Source organism: Schistocerca gregaria, chromosome 7 (genome assembly GCF_023897955.1).
Source record: "Schistocerca gregaria isolate iqSchGreg1 chromosome 7, iqSchGreg1.2, whole genome shotgun sequence".
Classification (NCBI taxonomy): Eukaryota; Metazoa; Arthropoda; class Insecta; order Orthoptera; family Acrididae; genus Schistocerca; species Schistocerca gregaria.
The window spans coordinates 476,006,710-476,028,717 of record NC_064926.1 but is presented as its reverse complement, the minus strand read 5'-3'; the positions used below and the strand labels follow the sequence as shown (position 1 = coordinate 476,028,717).

The 22,008-nt window shown below is 42.8% G+C and overlaps 1 protein-coding gene across 2 annotated transcripts in view; it reads left to right on the top strand.

Annotated features, from left to right (window-relative positions):
* Positions 1–22,008, top strand: part of LOC126281270 (soluble guanylate cyclase 88E) — an 883,920-nt gene that overhangs the window by 769,901 nt on the left and 92,011 nt on the right. For both annotated transcript variants that reach the window (XM_049980094.1, XM_049980093.1), the window contains exon 7: positions 2,034–2,239. In XM_049980094.1, coding sequence (XP_049836051.1) covers positions 2,034–2,239 — 206 coding nt within the window. The remainder of the gene's footprint in view (positions 1–2,033; positions 2,240–22,008) is intronic.

Genomic DNA, 22,008 nt, shown 5'->3' with positions numbered 1-22,008 from the left:
GTAAGGCTCTAATGTTGATTATATAAGTATCAATAGTTACTTTTTCTCAATTACTGGCATTACTGTGGAGATTACGGATTCCTCACACAGTCCACCCACTACCTACATACCTTGTGCTTTGTCCTGTACATTGCTGATAATAAAAGAGAGACATTACGTAACAAATGCTAAATATCTCAAGAAAACGTCTTCTTCAAGTTGTAGGTAGTACCTGCAGTACTCAAGAAATTGCTTAATTACTCGCTTCGAAACAGATAAATGAATTAATTGCCAGCTCAACACAGCAGCAACTACATAAGGTCTACTATAGTGCTGCACACAGTATTATTATTACTATTATTATTATTTTACAGTGGTTACACACAAAGCATTAACAGCCTGAAATTGTCCAATTTCTGCCAGATCGGAAGGAAGGAGTGCAGCAATCAAGTAATTTACAAACAGTCAGTATAGTGCACACATCTGGACTTGTTTAGTTTCAAATGGGGTTGCAGTGTTCAGGTCAAGCAAGTGCCACAATGGAGAGGGGTAATAAAGGATGTTTTGTAAGCAGTGTCTACCCTCACTGTGGATAGTTAGCTTTGTTATCTGCCAAGGAATTGTAGGTAGCACTTTCGATGCACCACGAATTCCTTCATCATTCATTCACACACACACACACACACACACACACACACAAACTAAACACAAACTAAACATCATTCATCTTTCATCACTTTAAAAATTGAAGTGCTCCAAGAAAAGGCTTTCATTCTACACTACTGGCCATTAAAATTGCTACACCAAGGAGTAATGCAGATGGTAAACCGGTATTCATTGGATAAATATATTATACTACAACTGATATGTGATTACATTTTCACGCAATTTGAGTGCATAGGTCCTGAGAAATCAGTACCCAGAACAACCACCTCTGCGCGTAATAACGGCCTTCATACGCTTGGACATTGATTCTAACAGAGCTTGGATGGCGTGTACAGGTACAGCTGCCCATGCAGCTTCAACACCGTACCACAGTTCATCAAGAGTAGTGACTGGCGTATTGTGACGAACCAGTTGCTCGGCCACCATTGACCAGACGTTTTCAATTAGTGAGACATCTGGAGAATGTACCGGCCGTGGCAGCAGTCGAAGATTTTCTGTATCCAGAAAGGCCCGTACACGACCTGCAACATGCGGTCGTGCATTATCCTGCTGAAATTTAGGGTTTCGCAGGGATCGAATGAAGGGTGGAACCACGGTTCGTAACACGTCTGAAATGTAACGTCCAGTGTTCAAAGTGCCGTCAATGCGAACAAGATGTGACAGAGTCGTGTAACCAATGGCACCCCATACCATCACGCCGGGTGATAAGCCAGTATGGCGATAACGAAAACACGCTTCCAATGTGCGTTCGCCGCGATGTCGCCAAACACGGATGCGATCATCATGATGCTGTAAACAGAACCTGGATTCATCCGAAAATATGACGTTTTGGCCTTCGTGTGCCCAGGTTCGTCGTTGAGTACGCCATCGCAGGCGCACCTGTCTGTGATGCAGCGTCAAAGGTAACCGCAGCCATGGTCTCCGAGCTGATAGCCCATGCTGCTGCAAACGTCGTCGAACTGTTCATGCAGATGTCTTGCAAACGTCCCCATCTGTTGCCTCAGAGATCGAGACGTGGCTGCACGGTCCGTTACAGCCAAGCGGTAAGATGCCTCTCATCTCGACTGCTAGTGATAGAGGCCGTTGGGATCCAGCACGGCATTCCGTATTACCCTCCTGAACCCACCGATTCCATATTCTGCTAACAGTCATTGAATCTCGACCAACGCGAGCAGCAATGGCAACAGACGGCAGAAGGTGGACGGGCATGCTAGCTAATGTCTGATTGCAATCATGGGTAATGGCCTAAGATAGGTTGGTAACCACCTACCCACGTATTCGCGCAGTAGGTCTTTGCTGGCCGCGCCTGCCCTCAGCCTGGATACACTGCAGGAACGGCGGGGACAACTGGAGTCGTTACTAACGTGGCGCTGTTTGCCGTTGGGCAGGTGGCGAGGCACTTCTACCACAAGGAGATGCGCATCGAGCTGGTGCGAGAGGAGCTGCTGTTCGACACGGTGCACGTCACCTTCCAGCTGACGTTCGACAACCGCGCCTTCACGCTCGCCTCGCTCACCATGACGCGCGAGGAGAAGCACCTGCCCATCAGCGCCTCCATGCTCTTCGAGATCTTCCCTTTCTGCATCGTCTTCGGGTGAGTAGCCTATTCCGATCAGTCAGGGTATAACGATACCGTCTGCTACTGTTATACCATAACCTGAAAGTGGGAAGCTGATCGTGTAATGGGACTATTTTGTTAAATTATGGTATAAAGCAACAGAGCAGTGTTACCTTCTAAGAGGAATTTCGTTATATTGACCGTGTTGTACCTAACGAAGGTGGCTCATCGGAAGTGAAAGTCACTACTACTACGTGATCAGGCCCAGTGGACCGCACCCATCTACAAGTTTCCTCCTCCACTGTATTCTGTCCATTGCTGCCATCCGCCATCCATTCACATCTATTGCCACTTGGTTTAAATCCTCATGGAGTCCATCCCTCCACCACTTCTTGGGTCTCCCTGGCGCTCTCTTTCCTGTAGGTGTGAAATCCAGGACCTTCCGAGGCCATCTGTGATCCTCCATCCGGGCCACATGGCCGGCCACTGCATTCGTTTGGCTTCGACAGTTCCTGCTATGCTGCGCTGCTGGTATAGTTCCTCAAGCTATTGGTTGTATCTGATCCTCCATTCCCCTGTATCTGCATCCAGAACCGGACCGAAGATCTTCCGAACCACTTTTCTCTCAAAAACAAGGAGCTTATGGAAGTCCTGTTTCCGGATACTCCATGTCTCACAGCCATATAGAACAACAGGCTGGATCACGGTTTTGCACGGTCGAATCTTGAACTGTATGGAGAGATGTTTGTACCGAAACAGTTGTGCTAGGCTGTGGTTAGATCGGTTTCCTGCTTGTATTCTGCCATTGATCTCTGCTTCACATGACGAGTTCTCAGTGAAAAGTGCCCCTAGGTATTTGAATTCTTGCACTCTCAAAATTACGTAAATATTTAAACAGTACCAAAAAATATTTTACTTATCTACACTGTTCAAAGAATAAAGAAAACGGTCGCCAGACTAATTAGGCAAGAGAATGATTGACATTCTAGTTCAAGAAAATAAGTATGAGTAACTTTAACGGACAAACACAACCTATATTTTCCTACACGAGAGTGCAATGAACCCTGGAACCTGAATACAGTATGTTAACGTTAACGTTGAAACTAACAGCTAGAGCAGAACAAATTATTTACATAAATATAACAGACAACAAAACACAGTATTACCTTGAGGACTTAGTCAAACTGAATGGTCTCAATAATGTTACTATTAATATTCACTGCAGGATCGTAAATTGGGTATAATTTCAGTATCACTTTTCAAACATTTTCCTATCTGACAAAAAATTGTAAATGCATTTCACTGCAAGATTATTAACTGGTCATAGGTTAAGTCTCTCTCAGCTAAATACCTTTTTATTTAGAATGAAAATTAAATGGAATTCTCTAACAGATTACTTCTCACTGTCTTTTGAATAAAGAAATTATTGAGTTCATATTTCTATTAATCTTTATCTAGCATGAACACAATAGAAAAACTGTTGATCTTGTTACACCATAAATATGCACTATTAATACACAAGGGGAGTCCAATATTGTACAGAAGTTCACTTTAATAGGAAGAGTAATTGAAACATACTATAATTAAGTAACTTCGTGCATTTGAACTACTTTCAGTGGAAGGGGGCCCTTAATCTTGACCATTGTAGCAGCGCATACTAAACACACTTTCAATACACTTAAGAAACAAGCCCTTAACAAGTATGAACATGTAACCTTCAACAGTATCAGTTCTCAACTCTTACTGCAGTAGAACACAACTTGATGTGGTTATACGACAATAGCTCACCTTTGGTTGATTTTCAACAGACTGCACTGTGATCACTTACTAAACAAAACTTTGTAAGCCTCAGTTTTGAGAACTTTCACTTTAGAAGCTGGCAAAAAAAATTTAATAAGCAGTTTTAATAGAAAAATTATTTTCAGCAAGCATTATTCACTACATTACTCAATTCTGCTATAACACTGAGCTTTAATGTTCTTTTAATAAGGACACTCGGTAATCAGTTTAGCATGGGAAGAACGCTAAGTAGTTGTGTGACTAGGGATAAAAGAAATCAAGGTAGGTATAAGAGTTCGAGTATAAGTTACCTTATTTTTGCGCACACTAAAACATCCAATGAGCTGATCCTTCACTTTACATATTTACAATTCTTGGTTCTTTTCTAGTGATTGCGCCACGTGGTGGCGAATGCATGTTGGTAGGTGGATTCGCAAGTAGAATGGCTGGATTCTGTCATTTCTTGGTGTCGATGATAGATACCAATTTCAGAATAGTTCCAGCTCTTTATCCATCCATCCGAGGCATTGCAAAGAGTCAGGAAAAGCCTCTCTCGGAACACAACTTCTACATGATCAGTTCACTGTTTGGTAGCTCGTCCCCGACTGACTCTTGGTTCCATCTTTTCTACCTAGGCCAACCACAATTTGCGCGCGCTACACAGTTCCGTTCCCTAGGGGAACCATGACACCTTTTACATACAAAATAACTAAGAACCCTAAGAGAAGGTCAGCAGTTTACATAACAGCAAACAAACATTTTAAATAAAACAGAACCTTTCCACATATTGACATTTCTCTAAAAAATTATTTAAACAAATTCCAAAAATAAGTTTTGTCTCCCTCCAACTGGGACAAAGAATTTTAATGACAGATACACTACATTATATAAAATCAAATCATGACATCAAAGTTTTTACAAAGAAAGGAGTATACAATTTTGTGTTATCTATTCGATCTAACATTTACAGAAGCTCAACGATGTAACATTAAATAAAACAAAAGGCAAAATAAATCATTAGAGTATTAGAGGTATGGAGCTATAAGGGGCGCTGGCAAAGTCTGTTGTCCATTGTGTTCGAGGTTGACCACCTGTAGCCAATGTATGTAGTCCGTAAAGCCTCAGAAAGTTAATTGTTCCCTTGTCTGTAAACACTAAGGTTTTAATAATAATTCATATCTTTCCACATGGCTGCGGCCAGAAAATATTGCAGCCTGCATCAAGCATGCGAGCATTTTGAGGACTGTAGTCGACTTCGGTTTAGTGGAAGAATTTTGGGAAAGTGTTCTTCATTTGTAAAGGAGACCGCATATAGGACGCTAGTGCGACTTATTACTGAGTACTGGTCTGATCTTTAGGATCCACACCACGTCGGATTAAAGGAAAAAATCGAAGCGATTCAGAAGGGGGCTGCTAGATTTGTTACCGGTAGGTTCGAACAACATGCAAGTATTATAGATATTCTTCTAGAACTCAAATGACAATCCCTGGAAGGAAGGCCATTATTGAGAAAATTTAGAGAACCTGCGTCTGAAGCTGACTGCAGAACGATTCTACTGCCGCCAACATACACATAAGGACCACGTAGATACAAGAAATTAGGGCTCATGCGGAGACATGCAGACGACTGTTTTTCCCTCGGTCGATTTGTGAATGGTGCAGGAAAGGAAATGACTAGCAGCGGTACAGGGTACCCTCCACCACGCACCTTACGGTGGCTTGCGGAATATGTACATGAGGATCCAGTTGCTTCCAAGGTAGGAATTATTATGACAGTATACCACTGGAAAAGGGTTGGGGCGGCGGTGCCACTGTGCAGCGAACCATTCTTGACAAGACTCATCATAAACTTACAATAGCGGCAAGGCAGGGAACACGCGGCCCTCAAGAAAAACGTACAACTGACTGGTGCTTAGCCAGTTTCGCTCGACTCGCTGACACGTCAGCACAAAGCCGTTTTAATCTAACTGCAGAATACAGCACGACGATAAGTACTCCAGGTCAATGATCGTTCTATGCACAAAATTGATTAGATTCAAATTCTAATCTTCGTAAGTTATTGTAGAATCTGTTGAAGTGAGAGACATGACGAAAAATAATTCAATTTCCAAACAAGAGGAACAAAAGGTACCGTTTACTTCATTATTTATGTAGAGGGTGCTTCAAAAATTTCATTACTATCTTTGAGTACAAGTTTCATACAGAAAGAAAGAGAGAAGTCCATACAAACATATGTCCGAAAATCATTTTTTTCGAGATATTTATGAAAATTAACGTTCAGTGGCTTTCCCGGTAAAACCCAACAACTTCACTTATTTAAAATGCATCCGTTCACTTGTTGTATTCTAGCCTGAGTTGTGTTGCCAGGGAGAATTGATTTCATTCGTCGTTCTTTAGCGAAAAGTGCTCCTTTCAAACATGGCAGGATATTCGTTTCAAGAGCAGGCAGACATGATTTTTAAGTACGGCCGCGCAAATGGCAAGGGAATGAGGTGGCGCGGCTGTATCATACTTCGTTTCCAGGTCGAAGACAACCGAGTAATTCAACATACGGTGCTGTGTATCCTCGCGATGCCGATATAGGATCCGTAGCGTCACATACTATTGGTAGAGGAAAACCACGCGTTGCTCGTACGCCTGACCAGGAAGAGCGCTTCCTACGGGCTGTCAAAGAAGAGCCAGCTATCAGAAAAAGACAAACAGTCCTGGCATGTTGTACGTCGCTAAAGTTGAGCATAGAGGATACTTCACGGGAAGCTCATGTATCTGTATCATCTTGAACATGTATAGAGTTTTACACTTGCCGGCCGGCAGAAGAGAAAGGATTCTAGCCGGCCGCTGTGGCCGAGAAGTTCTAGGCGCGTCAGTCCGGAACCGCGCTGTTGCTACGGTCGCAGGTTCGACTCCTGCCTCGGGCATGGATGTGTGTGATGTCCTTAGGTTGGTTAGGTTTAAGTAGTTCTAAGTCTAGGGGACTGATGACCTCAGTGACTCAGAGACATTTGAACCATTACAGCTGCCAATCACCCACCAGGGGAGAAATTTTGCCGATGGTTTGTAGCACAAACTGTCAGTCCGTTGATTGTCTCTTCTGCTTTGTTCACAGGCAAGGCAACGTGTCGGAAAGATGGAATAACGAATTTCCACAACCGACACATACCGACCTATCGCAATCGTCATGCATAAGTTTAATGTGTGGGCTGGAATTGTAAGTGACTGTCTGGTAGAGCCATACGTTCTCCCAGCACGTCTCACAGGTGCTGTCTACAGGAACTTGAGTCAGAACATTCTCCAAGATCTGCTACTAGGTGTTTCCCTGCAAATAAGAAGCAACATGTACTTTTTGCTTGGTGCATTCTCAGTATTCCAGAAGCACTGGCTGTTAACTGCCACTGGCTGGTATCATATGGATAGATAGAGTAGGGCCAGTTCGGTGCCCTGCACGTTCCACTGACCTCTGTTCTTTGGATTATAGTTTATGGGGCAACCATAAATAACTGGTCTATCCAGCAGATCACCCAAATGTAGAAACTCTTGATTGAGGAGTCATGAACGCCTGCGACAACATTCGAAACCGTCAGGGAGCTTCTGAAAGGGTGTGGAAGTCCGTGATTAGGCAAGTGTATCCGTGTTGAGATGCAAGAGGAGGACATTTCGAGCATGTATTATGACTTCATGTGCTGACGAGCTTCAGTCCCTAAATTATAAACTTTCGTTAATAACTCGAAAGCGACGGACTTTGGATATTTGTTTATGAACTTTTGTTTTGTTTTTGTTTAACGAACCTGTCCCAAAGTTTGTAAACGTATTTCTGAAACACACTGTACGAGTATATGGTACACACACACACACACACACACACACACACACACACACACACACACACACAAGTTATAATGTTAATGTCCAAATTTGAAAACGAGTACAGAGCACTCGGAGTCACTTGATATAGTAGGCTCCTCACATCACCCCCAAATGACTGAAGTGGGTACTCATTACGAATGTGATATATTGTTTGCTTTTCCGCTCTGCACTCTCATTCAGCACATGGACCGAAACCCCCCTTCTTCAAGGTGGCCCTTAGTCCGTCCTAACGCGGTTCAGTTTCGACAAGTTCTGGCGCAGTAGTTCTAATCCCTCAGGCTTCTTTGTTGGCTCTTGTACCAGGTGAGTATTCTTGGGTGGATGGTCGTTACAGTGTTCTCGCCACTTGGAGGTCGCAACGGAAGCCCCGATACTTTCTGAATCAACCGAGGGTGGTGTGCGTGATTTCAGACGAGTTGTTGGTGGATGTTGTAGGGAATCTTACAATCATATAGCACGGGTGGTTGATGTTTTTGGGAAACAGCAGGTATTACACGCATGGCGTGGCCTGCTCGCTTCCCGATTTGAATCTCACACAGCACATCAGGGATGTACGATGGAGACGGCCTGCATCAGGTCAGAATCCACCAACCACTCTCCAAGATTCGTGAGCAGCTCTGCAGGAAGAAGGGTGTTACTGCCTCAAAGTGAAATTGATGACATCATTCACAGCATATCCCGTCGTTGTGAGATCTGTATTGGTGCCAGGGGTGGCCACATCCCATACTGAGCACATTAACCAGTTGTCAGAATGTGTCTGCAAATCCGTTAAGTTGAAAAAAAATGAAGAACATTTTTGTCTGCCGCTGCGCAGTTGCAGCTGATTACGTTCTGTATTCTTCACATTGTTTCTACTTTACTATCACCTGTTTATATTTTGTGGCAAAATAAAGCCAACCTTTCAAAAGATCCGTTTGTTGCTTCACTTTTGGACATTAGGCGATTTAAATGATTAACTTTGTGAGCTCACAGGCTAAAGTAAGCGCGAGAGAAGCAATTGAACAGGTGAAAAGCTGGTACATTAACGATCGGTGTAACAGCCAAAATGCTTAATACAATGGGATGGAATTCCATGCTTGTCACTCTTGGTCGGTCGAGGACGGTTAATGCTCTTTGTGGAAGACGCTGGAGCTGTCAAACCAAGGCAACATGTCCACACCCTCTAGTGCATGCTGAGTTATAGCAGCGGTATGTGGGTGAACGTTATCTTGTTGGAAAACACCCCCTGGAATGTTGTTCACTAACAGCATCACGAATGTAGAATCACCAGACTGAAGTATAATTTCGCTGTCTAGGTGCATGGGATATCCACTACAGTGCCCCTGCTGTCATATAGAATCGTATTCTACGCCATAAATCCGGGTATAGTGTGTCTAGCAAGCAGACAGGCTGGTGGCAGGACCTCAAATGACCTCCTTCTAACCAACACACGACCACTACTGGCAACGAAGCTTCATCTCTCATCAGAGAACGCAACAGACCTCCACGCTGATCGTCAATGAGCTCTCGTTTCACACCACTGAAGTCGCAAATGGAGGGAGTTTGCGGTCAGTGGAATGTACGTTACAGGGCGTCTTGCTCGGAAGTAACCGGTTTTTAACAGTTCCTTGTGTCACTGAGGTGCCAACTGTTGTTCAAATTGCTGCTGCAAATGCAGTACTATGTGCCACAGCCACACATTGAACACGATAGTCTTCCCTCTTGGCAGTGCCACGTAGCCGTCCAGAGCCCAGTCTTCTTGCGACTGTGCATTCCCATGACCACCGCTGCCATGACCACGTACAATGGCTACATTCCTACCAAGCCTTTCATCAGTACCGCAGAAGGAATATCCAGCTTGTCATAGCCCTATTACACGACCTCGTTCAAACTCAGTCGTCTTAAAGGCATTCTTGAGTAACATCAACTCACGAAGTCCAGACTCAAAGGTAACTACGCTCAAAGTGTAGAGCAAACCTGATTTGCATCCTCTTAGTGGTGCTACTAGCGCCACTATTGTGTGACGGGCGCGAAATTTTAATAGACGTCATCTCTCCGATGTAGAAACACCCCCACCAACTTTCGTTTATATCGCGCAACTCCTTCTTGGTGTTGTAATTTCTTTTTCCATCAGTTCTTTTGAAACTCAGTATTTTTTAAGCCCTCTGCCGCTAGAGGGCTTCGAATGTAGCGTGTAACATGGCAGTGTCATCGTAACTATTTCGGTGCGTGAGAGACAGCATGCTGTAATCTAATTTCGGATTCGAAGAATTTGTCCACCCATGGAGCTCCCTCTCTTTGAGCGTGACAGAGGCAGATCAAACACAAGCGATGCGACATCTGCAACAATGCGACGCCTTGGGTTCATTTTCAACAATCGCCATCCTATTTTTGCCTGTTTCCAAATCTTAAGGAACACATTCGAGGCCTTCACTTCGATAATGATGAAACAGTGAAAGTGGAGGTCGGGTTGTGGCTCCGTCAGAATGTCAAACATTCTACAGTGAAGGTATCAGCAAACTGGTCCACTCATGGGAGAAATGTGCTCGTCGCCGGTGTGACTACGTTGATAAATAAATATGCAAACACGAAGAATAAAGATGTAGAACGTTAATATTTTCTTGTTCCGTTTAAGAATCTGTAGCGGTTTCTGATAAACGTAAACGGTCCATAGTACGCTGTAAATCGTGCGATCAGCTAATTTCGACTAAGCGTCATTGTCAAGCACATTTGTAACATCTGTTTTCACGTCACTTTTCAGATCACTCCTAATTACAGACACTTTACGATATTTACATACATATTACGATATGGCTACTTTTTATTTGTAAGTAAGAGTGATTTGAAAATGAGATGAAATACAGATGTTACAAATGTGCTTGATAATGACGCTTAGTCGAAGTAAACTTATCGCACGATTAAGTAAACATAGCATTACAGCCTACTAAGGACCATGTGTATGTTTATTAAGGGGAAGTTTACTATCTTTGGCCCGAAAAAAAGCATGTTCTTTGAGAATTTTTTTCTTGGGAAATGTTATAGATATCAATGTCAAATTTGGTCAAAATTTGTATTGCTATCTCCTCTACAAACTGGAATTTTTTCGACCGGAAATGTAGAAGAGCAAAGGCGTAAGTGCCGTCGGAACGAAACAAAATTTCGATGTAGATCTCAGCGCGCGGTATGTCACAGGTCAGCAGACCCGTCTGAAATCAAAATTGAGTTGACATTAGCGACGTAAATAAGATTCTTTAGGAGTTGTACCTCGCTTAATTTGGACCATAGGAAACAAAATGTCCATTTGAAAAAAATATAGTGTTTTTTTCGTCGATTTTTCGACTTCGTCAGCCAAATAAAAATATTTATAGTTGATAGATCGTAATAAAAGTGGTACAACTCATAGACAATTTAGTTAGGTTCGTCGGAAACAAAGAATCATGCTAATTGGTTCAGTAGATTTGGAGTTACCATACCGCGCGATAAAAAATGGTCATCTCGAGAAAAACGCGTTTGAAGTTTTGACTACATATAAATGCAATATTATGAAACTTACGTTCAATCTGCTATTCCGGATCCATAAACTAGTCCTTCCTCCTCCTCCTCATAGAGGGCGTTCTGCTCGATCTGGGCCATCCTGCGCTGCTCGTACGGCCAGTGACAAGCGGTTTTCGGCCGCTTGAATCCGGTGGTCGTCCGAATGCTTGGCCAAGTGTGTCGAATAGAGTCCCAGGGTGACGTCCATCGTTGTCATGGTCTTCAGAATTTCTGAATACCCTTCGTTGAAGCTGCTCACTGCTAGGAAAGTCACAATCTCCACAGTCTTCGCACCAGAATGCAAATGCTTGGAGGCTTACTTCCTAACACACGCGTGCAAACTTTCATTTGAATTTTGTGCGTTTACTCCCAAGCACCGGTACAATAACTTGCACCATCTAGTTTCCCCAGCCGGACAGTTTTGATGTTGAGGGTGGTCATCCGTCGAACACTTGTGGAAATATGCTATCCAAATTGCCTCCACCATCTGTTCCACCGAATTGTAATGCCGTCGGATTGCCAAGCCGTAGTACGTCGTAAGCTCCTTGATCACTTTATCAGTTTTAGTCATGGTTATCATTTTTAGTCATGGGAAAGCACGCAGAATGAGTTTTCGCGGCTACAAAGTCAAAATTACCAAAAAAAACCGGTGCCTGAAAAAGGCCGATTTCAGGCAGATGCATTTTTTTTTTGTTCAACCGCGAATAACAAACATTTCCGTTCCGTATTCGGAAAAACCGTTTCAGGGGTGGATTCTAAACACTTTTATGGATCCAAAAATGCAATTTTAAAAACTCGATATTTTGAAAATGGAGGAAGGGTGCAACGTACCAACTCCAATACGACTGTAGCTAGTAAAGAAATGTGACGTTCAAGCCAGTCTTCGAGCTGAAGACAGCTTTACCTCTATATACTAAAGTGTACCATTACTAAGTAAGTGAGAGTAAGACTGCACGGGAAATTGCGTGTAAGGTATATTCATAGTATAGTGTGTAAAGGTACGAGTTCTTCCACAAGTCTTCCATATCAAGAGCACCAGCTAATACTACTCCAGTCCTTTCACTACTATGGTTGAATTAGTCAGTACTTAAAAAGGGAATAGAGCAGATTGTAATTAAACCTACATCTGATTTTTTTCAGTAGTGTATATTTCAAAGTTAAGTAAATAAAAAATAATTTGGAACTAATGCAGTTCCGCTATCAATGATCTCATAATGAAATTGACTCATGAGTAAACCTAAAGATTAAGGCATTTGATCAATACCAATGTAGGTAATACTTGGCTACACCACTCCAACAGCAAAAGAATTAAGTTTAGTAGTAATCGTTAATACAAGTATTAACAGTAGTGCACCTTGATAAGCCAGAACATTATGATCAGTGCCGACCGCGACGCTGTATGCCACCTGGTGGCGCTGCAGACACGCGACGCGGTAACAAAAGTATGTAAGCGGAGCAAACATAGACGGTGGAGCACCCTCGCGAAGATGTGGGGTGCAAAGGCGAGATCCATTGAGATTTGCGACTTTCACAAAGGACGTATTATTATTACTCAGAGCATGTGATCGAGTATCTCGAAAACGGCGAAGCTGGTCGAATGTTCAAGTGCTAAGTGAGCATCGACGGAAAGAGATAGGAGAGTGAAACTACCACTAGGTGCTAAATGGTTGGACGTCCACGACTCTTAACAGAATGTAGGGTTCGGAAGCTTGTCTTCTCTGTAAAGTGGCATAGATTGTGATCTGTGGCATCTCTGCCGAAAGAGCACAACTCTGGTGCACGCACAAGTGTTTCGGAGCACACCATTCACGGCACATTGTTGAACATGGAATTCCGCAACAGATCACCCCTACGTGTTCACATGTTGACCCAACGACTTCGTCAGTTACGATTTCAGTGGGCACGGGACCGTCGGAAATCGACCGTCTATCACTGAAAACGTGTCGGCTCTTCTGGTGAATCCATTTTTGCTACAGTAGATCGATGATCGTTTCCACAATCGAGGTGAACGGGGGCTCGAAACGAGCTGCGCGTCACGGACGCAGAGTTGTGGGAGCAGTATTATGCTGTGGGAGGCATTCTCCTGTGCTTACATTGGGCCTGTGGTAGTAATCGAAGACACGCTGATAGCTGCAAACACTACATCCCTTCATGCTTGATGTCTGCCTCGGTGGCTATTTCATGTGTCAACAGTATAATTGTCTGTGTCTGAGAGCCAGAACCGTGCTGTAGTGTTTAGAGGAATACTACAGTGAACTCACGTTGAAGTCTAGGCGAACAAATTCGCCGGATGTAAATCCTATGGAACGCATCTGTGTCCCTATCCAACGCTATCGGTGCGTACGCGAACGCAAAGCAGCAACTTGTTAGTTACGTGAATTGTGTACATGACCTGTGCGTAGAAATTTAATACCGCATAGAGGGTAGAAGGGTGTGGGGAAAAGATAGAGGTCTGTTAGATAGGATAATCATGGAGACGATACGTAGGAGCTGAGGTGGACAATGGGAAATACAGTCACTGATATAGACAGAGGTTCGGAAGTAGTGTGTTGTTTGAGTAGAGTAGTGGTTACAAAGGTAAAGGATGGGGATAGATGGAACAAGAAAGGAGAGAGGAGCCTTGATGTGGAGTGGGGTAGATGGGGAAGAATTAAAGTTGGTAGGAGGGATAAATATTGGGTCAGATTCCATTTTCAGTGAGAAGAAATTGATTTAAGTTGTGTTCAGATAGGATATGGAGCATGTGTAAGTGCATGGATGGGGAGATGTGTTTGTGAAGGCATACCAGGGTTGGTGATCAGAGGGGAGACGATTGGCTATTGGAATCCAGTTTGTGGAAAGTATAGGAAATCCTGAGGAGTTTGATGTGGGTGAAGAGTGGTAGGAATTTGATGAGATGGTAGAGGATCCAGGTGGTAGAAGGTAAACACATGTGGAAAGTGAGATGGAGTGCATGGCATTTGAGGGTTTGGAGGGACTTATTGAACTTTGATGGGGCAGATATTCATTTAACATTTGCATAGCTGAGGATGAGTCAGATCAGGGTTTTTGTGGATGTGGAGAATAGTGATGGGGTGTAATCCCCAAGTTCAGCCTGTTAGTAGTTTTAGTATACTGATTAATGCTAAATTTTCTAGATACCATTGTGAAACATAATTGTAAGCACGATAACCTAAGAAATTACACTCTCAGTCAGTGACAATATATTCATTTGTATGGAAAGAGTCCAACTCAGTATCTTAACCTATTGTGGCTACAGCTTACACAGCACTATACTTGGGTGTTTAGGATTGACAACAGACCACACATGCCATCATGTGTTCTTCCAGGTTTCCAGAGGTGTCTGACGTTAAATGTTTAGACATTTCTCATGAATTCGGGATGCAGTCACTGGATGGTGCCACACTCTGTCACTGTGGAAAGCAGAGGTTTTTCAAGTTGAAATGCTATGCACATGAATGATAGAGACCAAAATTCTCATAACAGTTCATTCTTTTAGACCTTTGTATTTGCCACATTTCTTGACACAATTTGACTTGTAAATACGTACAACCACGTTAGATCTTTAATGTTGCTCATACATGCTATGTGTACATAGTATCAAATAATCTGGGAGGAACTAGGATGATTGGCTTTAAATAAGGCAGATTACTGATCGTTTTATAGGTCTCACATTGCATAGATTGTTAATGGTGAATTTTATGAGCACAGCAACTTCTGTTTTTCAGATTCTGAGGCACTGCACATGTTCTCCTAAAGAGAGTTCAATGTTCAGATTCTTAATTACCCTGGAGAGTGTGCTTGTGGGTTAGTGGATGTTTCGAATTTTCAGCTATTTTTCAATATAGGTTAAAGTAAAAGTGTGCCTCTTGTATTTTACACGTTTCTCGCCATTTTAACTTGGCTCATGCGGCCTGTGGTATTTGAGAGGTTGTGGAGATGGATACAGTGACATCACAACAGCACATCAGCAGTGGAAATCAGACCTCTTGTCATCCACTTTGTATAAGTCCATCGAATCATCAGATGTGTGAAGAATCTCTGTCTGCAAGGCTGCTGCTGGCAGATAGTGGGCCGACTTCGGGTTACGTATATGGTTGTGCCAGACTCATATGTCAGCTATGGCCTCATACATCGCTATGAAGGCAGTTCTCCTGCGACCTGTGGTGCATGAGAAAAAAGAGACCTGGCTCAGCATGTGGTCCCACCCCTGTATAGCTGCAAGCAGACTTCACAACCAGGGTGCCCAGAAACCATGGAAAATGCGCTCCCTACCTTCACAGAAACGCAGAGTAGGCCAGTGTCTCAGATCAGCCGTCTTGGATGCTAATGCCATAGATCCTGTGTCAGTACACAAAAGTCACCATCTTGTATAGCTATTTGGAATTTTAAATTTCACACAAACAGGAGAACTAAAATTCTTGGATTTTTTAGAATTTGTCATTAATCTATACTTAATATGATAACCCTACTTACAACAGTGACATCATAGGAGGTTGCACACCCTGGAGCTCAATTGGGCTATTTTTAACTTCCTACCAAAATTTGAATTTCTCGCCATTTTTTTTATTTCCTGCCATATTTTGATTTCCTGCCTTTTTTTATTTTGTTACCAATTTACACAAAGAGCAAGTGGCGCATGTCAGAGGGGGAGAGGGAGGGCGGAAATTTTGAACACTGTTGAGGGAGGGGAAAATCTGGTAACAGTGCAGACTGGGCTCGAGCTCTTGTCATCTGTCTACTCACAGCACTTCTGTCCTCTTGTACTTTAATCGAAGCAAGTAAAGAGGTGTTACCTTACCCTCTCAGTTTGTCAGGGGTATAGCAGATTCATCGTGATGTTAATGTGTTATATGTGGTATTATTTGCCATTTCGCACTATTAATTTCATGCTCATCAATCCATTCATTACATATCAGTCCATTTACTTCATTCAAAACATACCCATTGCAGCAGGGTAAGTCACGGTTCGGCGCCACTTCCCTTCCCCAATGTTGCTATCCGCACATGTTTTGTTGTTGTTGCGGTCTTCAATCCAGAGACTGGTTTGATGCAGCTCTCCATGGACATACCACATAAGAAAAAGGTTTTGTTCTACATCCCTCTTACTGTACGGTCTTCCCCTTTCTGTCTTTACTCAAGTTCTTGTGTTTTGTAGGTTCTGCCTGTAGTCTCACATACCTGTGTTGGTGGCAGGTACGATCAGCTTGTGAAAAGTGCTTGTCTGTGGCTGTAATGTTCTCTGCAGGCAGTCAGGCCACAAACACATGCACATGGATAGTCCCCAAGAAAGCAGCTGAATATCCTGTGGTAAACGCAGCACATAACTTCTATAATTCCTTGCCATTTTCATGCTACTTTATCTCCACAGCTCTCGTCGTACCTTCGATTACAGCTACTTTTGGGTGTGATTATGAAAAATTTTAATTCTTTGCATATCGATGATTGTGGCTAATGTTTATAGACGATCGCAGCTGAAATTTGTGGGCACGTCTTCCACTTCGGCTGTTCTACCCAGGTTAGTAAGCCTTTGGTAGCTTGACTACGAAAATAATACTGTAGTTATGAATAAACGTCTTTTGTTAATTCCTTGCCATTTTCGAGAAAAGCTTTCAAGCTACTTTATCTCCACAGCTCTCGTCGTACCGTTGATTACAACTACAAGTCCAATGAAATCTCAGGTGAATGTCTCACATAGCATAATTCTGCCTCGACCAGTCTGTGTCATGGCGCAGTTCACTGATCTAGCAGCCGTTCGCTTCAATGACGGCTTATCAGCACAACCATGGACCTGGTGTAACAGTAAATGTGATCCTCCGACCAGGCGACAGTTCCAGTTCATGTGCAATCAAATCTCGATGACCCTTTGCCCATTATAATCATAAGTGACTATGTCGTTTGGCCAGCGTGGGTGCCATCTGCTGAGGAGCCGTGTGTCGAGAAATATGCATTGAACGGTGTGCTCCGAAACATTTGTGCCTGCACCAGCATTATACTCAGTCATCATATCTCCCACAGATCGCCATCTGTCCCGCTTTACAGAGTGGGCAGGCCTGCGTCCTCCTCGTGCTGTGATAAGGTGTGAACTTCGAAAACGTTGATGGCCTACTCATGGTTTTACGGTCCCCACCAACTTTTTATAGATTCTCAAGACAGTAGCATGCTAACAACTAACCAGCTTTACCATTCTGAGATTTTTGTTCACTGGCGCTGTGCCATAACAGTCTGTCGTTTGTCATAGTCGCTTCTGTCAGTTGACTGTCCCATTTCCGGCCCGTGTCGTCGCTATAATCATGTCTCATTCACCTCTGCACGGCTTACATATCTTCCTCACCGCATCACGTGCATCAGTGCCACCAGAAGCCATTCAGTCTCACGCTGGGTAGTACTCGTAATATTTTGGCTCATCATTGAAGCTATTGTATAGCCTTACCACCTGCAAAGACTTACCCCATTCTGTTCGGCTGTGATTATGCAGTAACAATTTCGGCTTCAGAAGCATTGAATGACATTCATCTCTTCGTAGTGCCTCTACCTCTGAAACTAAATCGAAAATACGTTGTATTTCGTAATGTTATGAGTGCACCAAGGCTCCGCCAGTGTGATATTAATCTGCAAAAAATGGTTCAAATGGCTCTGAGCACTATGGGACTTAATATCTGAGGTCATCAGTCTCCTAAAACTTAGAACTACTTAAACCTAACTAACCTAAGGACATCACACACATCCATGCCCGAGGCAGGATTCGAACCTGCGACTATAGCAGTCGCGCGGTTCCGGACTGGAGCGCCTACAACCGCTCGGCCACCGCGGCTGGCGTTAATCTGCAATGTCACAAGAAACCCAGGTGGACAGCTTCATAAAATCTCTGTCAAACCAAACGTCTAAAATTTGGAAATACATGACACACATTAAAAACAAAGTGCGAAGATCATGAAACAAAACAGATGTGTTCAAGCACAAATGACTGATAAGTAGCACAGGCTTTAACATGTTAATGTTTCCCGATATCTCTTTTAATTTTGAGTAAACTGTGCGCCAAGTGCCGTTATCTCTTTTAATTTAAAGTATTGTTTATCATCTATGGAAATTCCCTGTTTTAAATAGTGTAAATGGAGAAAGATTCAGAATCTTTACCGGAATAAAGTGATATACATAAGGCAGAGGTGTAAATTTTTATACTCGAGTACAAATAGAACTTTTCGAAATTTCCAATGTACGAATAGTGTTCGCTTTAATTGTGAAGTGGCTTGACTGGAAAGAGAAAGCATTATACGTGACGGAACAGTGCCAAAGAAGTGCTGGCCAGAAAACGTAAGAAGCAGGAACAATGCAACGAAACATTTTTATTCATGAAATATAAGAAACATGTAGAATAACGCTTTAATTTTATAAAAGTGGATTTAATTTCGATTTATTTGATGAGGAAAGATTTGTTAGTTGCACTATGCTGTTTTAAATCTTTTTATACCACTTTTTCATCCTTAAGCAATTCATTAGTATCTCGAGGACCATTCTGTAACTAATGCCTCCTGTTTTCTGTGCTGACTTTAAGTATCCGGGCCAAATTATGTAGATGTAGTCCCACAAGCATCCGCCACAAGTGGGGAGGGGGACGAGGGGGGCAAGAAGTGATCACTCCAAACACCACCAACCCCCCCCCCCTCCCTCCCGCTTCTCACTGCCCTGAAGACAGCAATACAGAGTTTTTATTCATTCCACAACTTATAAAAATATCCAGTCGATAGCCATCAATTCTCTGTGGTAAAATATTTTTTTTGTGCTATCCACAAAATTACCTTCTTGAGGAATGACACGTCTCGAAACTGACGAACTCCTTTACATAAAAAATGGCAATTTTACAGTATTGCCCTTCACCTTTATAAATTTCTGTAGATTCCTATTTAGTATTAATTTTTGAATCTAGCAACTAGTTTCCTGACGATTTCTTTGTCCTGCGACTTACACTATCTGATCAAAAGTATTTGGACACTTTTATAAGTAGGCGGAGGTTATTTCGTTGTCAGTAAATAACTGCAGAACAGATCGGCCAGTGGCTTCGAAAGTGGTCATTGAATGTCACCTGAGTAACAGATTGTAATGGTTCTTTATTTACGTGACCATTACGGCACTCCAACCCCAGTTCTCGATACCAGTAATATCGTACTACTTTTCTGCGAAGTAAGAGACATATTTTTTTACAATATTCACATTTGGTTTTATTAATGTATAGGTACTCCGATATATCGATATATTACAGTGATTACAGTGGCCCTGGTGTGTATTCATTTCTGTGAGACTGTCATAATCTTTGACTTACTTGTAACCGTTTTGGCGCGAATGCGCACAGAGCAGTCTTTGTTTCACTTTGCAGAAGTTAAGTTGTTATTTCGCTTTGTAAAAGGTCAAGTCTTGTGTTTGGTTCAAGTGGAAATTAAATATATGAAGATTGATACAAAACCGTTTTCTTCATGATCTGACAATTAAGAAGAGGTATATGTGAATTTACGAGAAGTTTAATAAAAATGAGGATCGTGAACACCAAGTCAAAAATTATTTCTACCATACCATTGTTCTGATCTGGGATTGTTTGATCATTAAGTATTTCCTGAAAAACGCATTTGTTAGGTCTTCAAATATTGCTAAAATACACATCTGGACCTTCTAGCAGTCAAAGCGGAATGACCCTAGAATCAACAAGATGAGCCATAACAACTTCGACGAAAGATGAACATCAACAAAAGAAAAACGAGGATAATGGAATGTAGTCGAATTAAGTCGGCTGATGCTGCGAGAATTAGATTAGGAAATGAGACACTTAAAGTAGTAAAGAGGTTTTGCTATTTGGTGGAAGTAGAGAGGACATAAAATGTATACTGGCAATGGCAAGGGAAGTGTTTCTGAAGAAGAGAAATTTGTTAATATCGAGTATAGATTTCAATGTCAGGAAGTCGTTTCTGAAAGTATTTGTATGGAGTGTATCCATGTATGGAAGTGAAACATGGACAATAAATAGTTTGGACAAGAAGAGAATAGAAGCTTTCGAAATGTGGTGCTACAGAAGAATGCTGAAGATTAGATCGGTAGATCACATAAATAATGAGGAGGTATTGAATAGAATTGGGGAGAAGAGGAGTTTGTGGCACAACTTGACAAGAAGAAAGGACCAGTTGGTATGACATGTTCTGAGGCATCAAGGGATCACAAATTTAGCATTGGCGGACAGCGTGGAGGGTAACAATCGTAGATGGAGATCAAGAGATGGATACACTAAGCAGATTCAGAGGTATGTAGGTTGCAGTAAGTACCAGTACTGGGAGATGAGGAAGCTTGCACAGGATAGAGTAGCATAGAGAGCTGCATCAAACCAGTCTCAGGACTGAGGACCACAACAACAACAACAACAATAGGTGTGCCTTCATTTTTTATCATATAGTGTTTAACACCAGCAGGGAAACGTTCGGAAATGGATTCTGGACAACGAGATGCTTGTTAATCAGACATGTCCCATTCAATTCCTCACTGATAAACAAACAGCGGTAATTGAAATCCATGGAGGCATGCTAAAGGTGTATAGTGAAGTTACAATTGTCAAGGGAAATTTGAGGCTGTGGGTACTGGATTTCAATAGTGGTGAAAAGAGTGTGCATGAGTCACGTCGAAGTCTACCATGCTCAGCTCGCATTCTTCATAACGAACAGCGGCTTCGTCAGCTCAGCCGTGATGATCGGGGGATTACGACCAAGAGATTTTGTCAGCAGCTAAATAAGATGTTACGTAACCTCAGGTATCGCAAACTGTGACGGAGAGAGGTCCACGGATGCTAAGACCAAAACGTCTTCGAACGGAAACTTGTCGGAAACTTCTGCTGAAGATGACAACCTTCTGAACACCGTCAGCACCAGAGATGAGACGTGTTGCCATCACTACGTGGCAGAATTCAAAAGACAGTCCAAGGGGTGACAACGTGCGAGTCCTCCAACACAGAAGTAGTTCAAGACACGGCATCTGCAGGCAAACTGATGTGCACTATCTTGAAGGGAAGCCAGGGTGAGGGTCTTCTGCATATCTCGAAACCCAAAGCAATTGTCAGTTCAGAACGCTACAAGACGACATTGACCGTGTTGAAAGAATTTTTACTGTCAGGCCAGTTGGCGTCTTGTAACACAATAACGCGGAATTCCACAACAGTGTTGTAACCATGAAAGGACTCAATGCCAAATTTGGCTGGGCTGTCCTATCACATCTACCGCATAGTCCTGATTTATCACCTATAGACGTGCTTCTTTTCGGGCCTAAGAAAGATGGACTACGTGGCCACCATTTTCCAAACTCGGCCACTAAGCTGCAAGACGGTAGTTAGCCTCGTCTGGTTCACATACTTACATGGATATACTTTTATGGATATGGTGTCTGTTCCTTCGGACATGTCCGAAAGAAAAGACACCATATCCATATAAGTATATAGTACTGGCTATACTGGCCGTGACCTCCTTCTTCTGTGCGAATGCGCACATATTCCCCGAACTCTTACGGGACTTGGTAAGAATGTCTTCCACGAGTAATGAGTGAGCTGGGGTGGGACACTACGAATGTAGTGTGTGGAGAGAATGTGGGTCTCGCGGGAAGCGTGCGTGAGATAGTCCCTG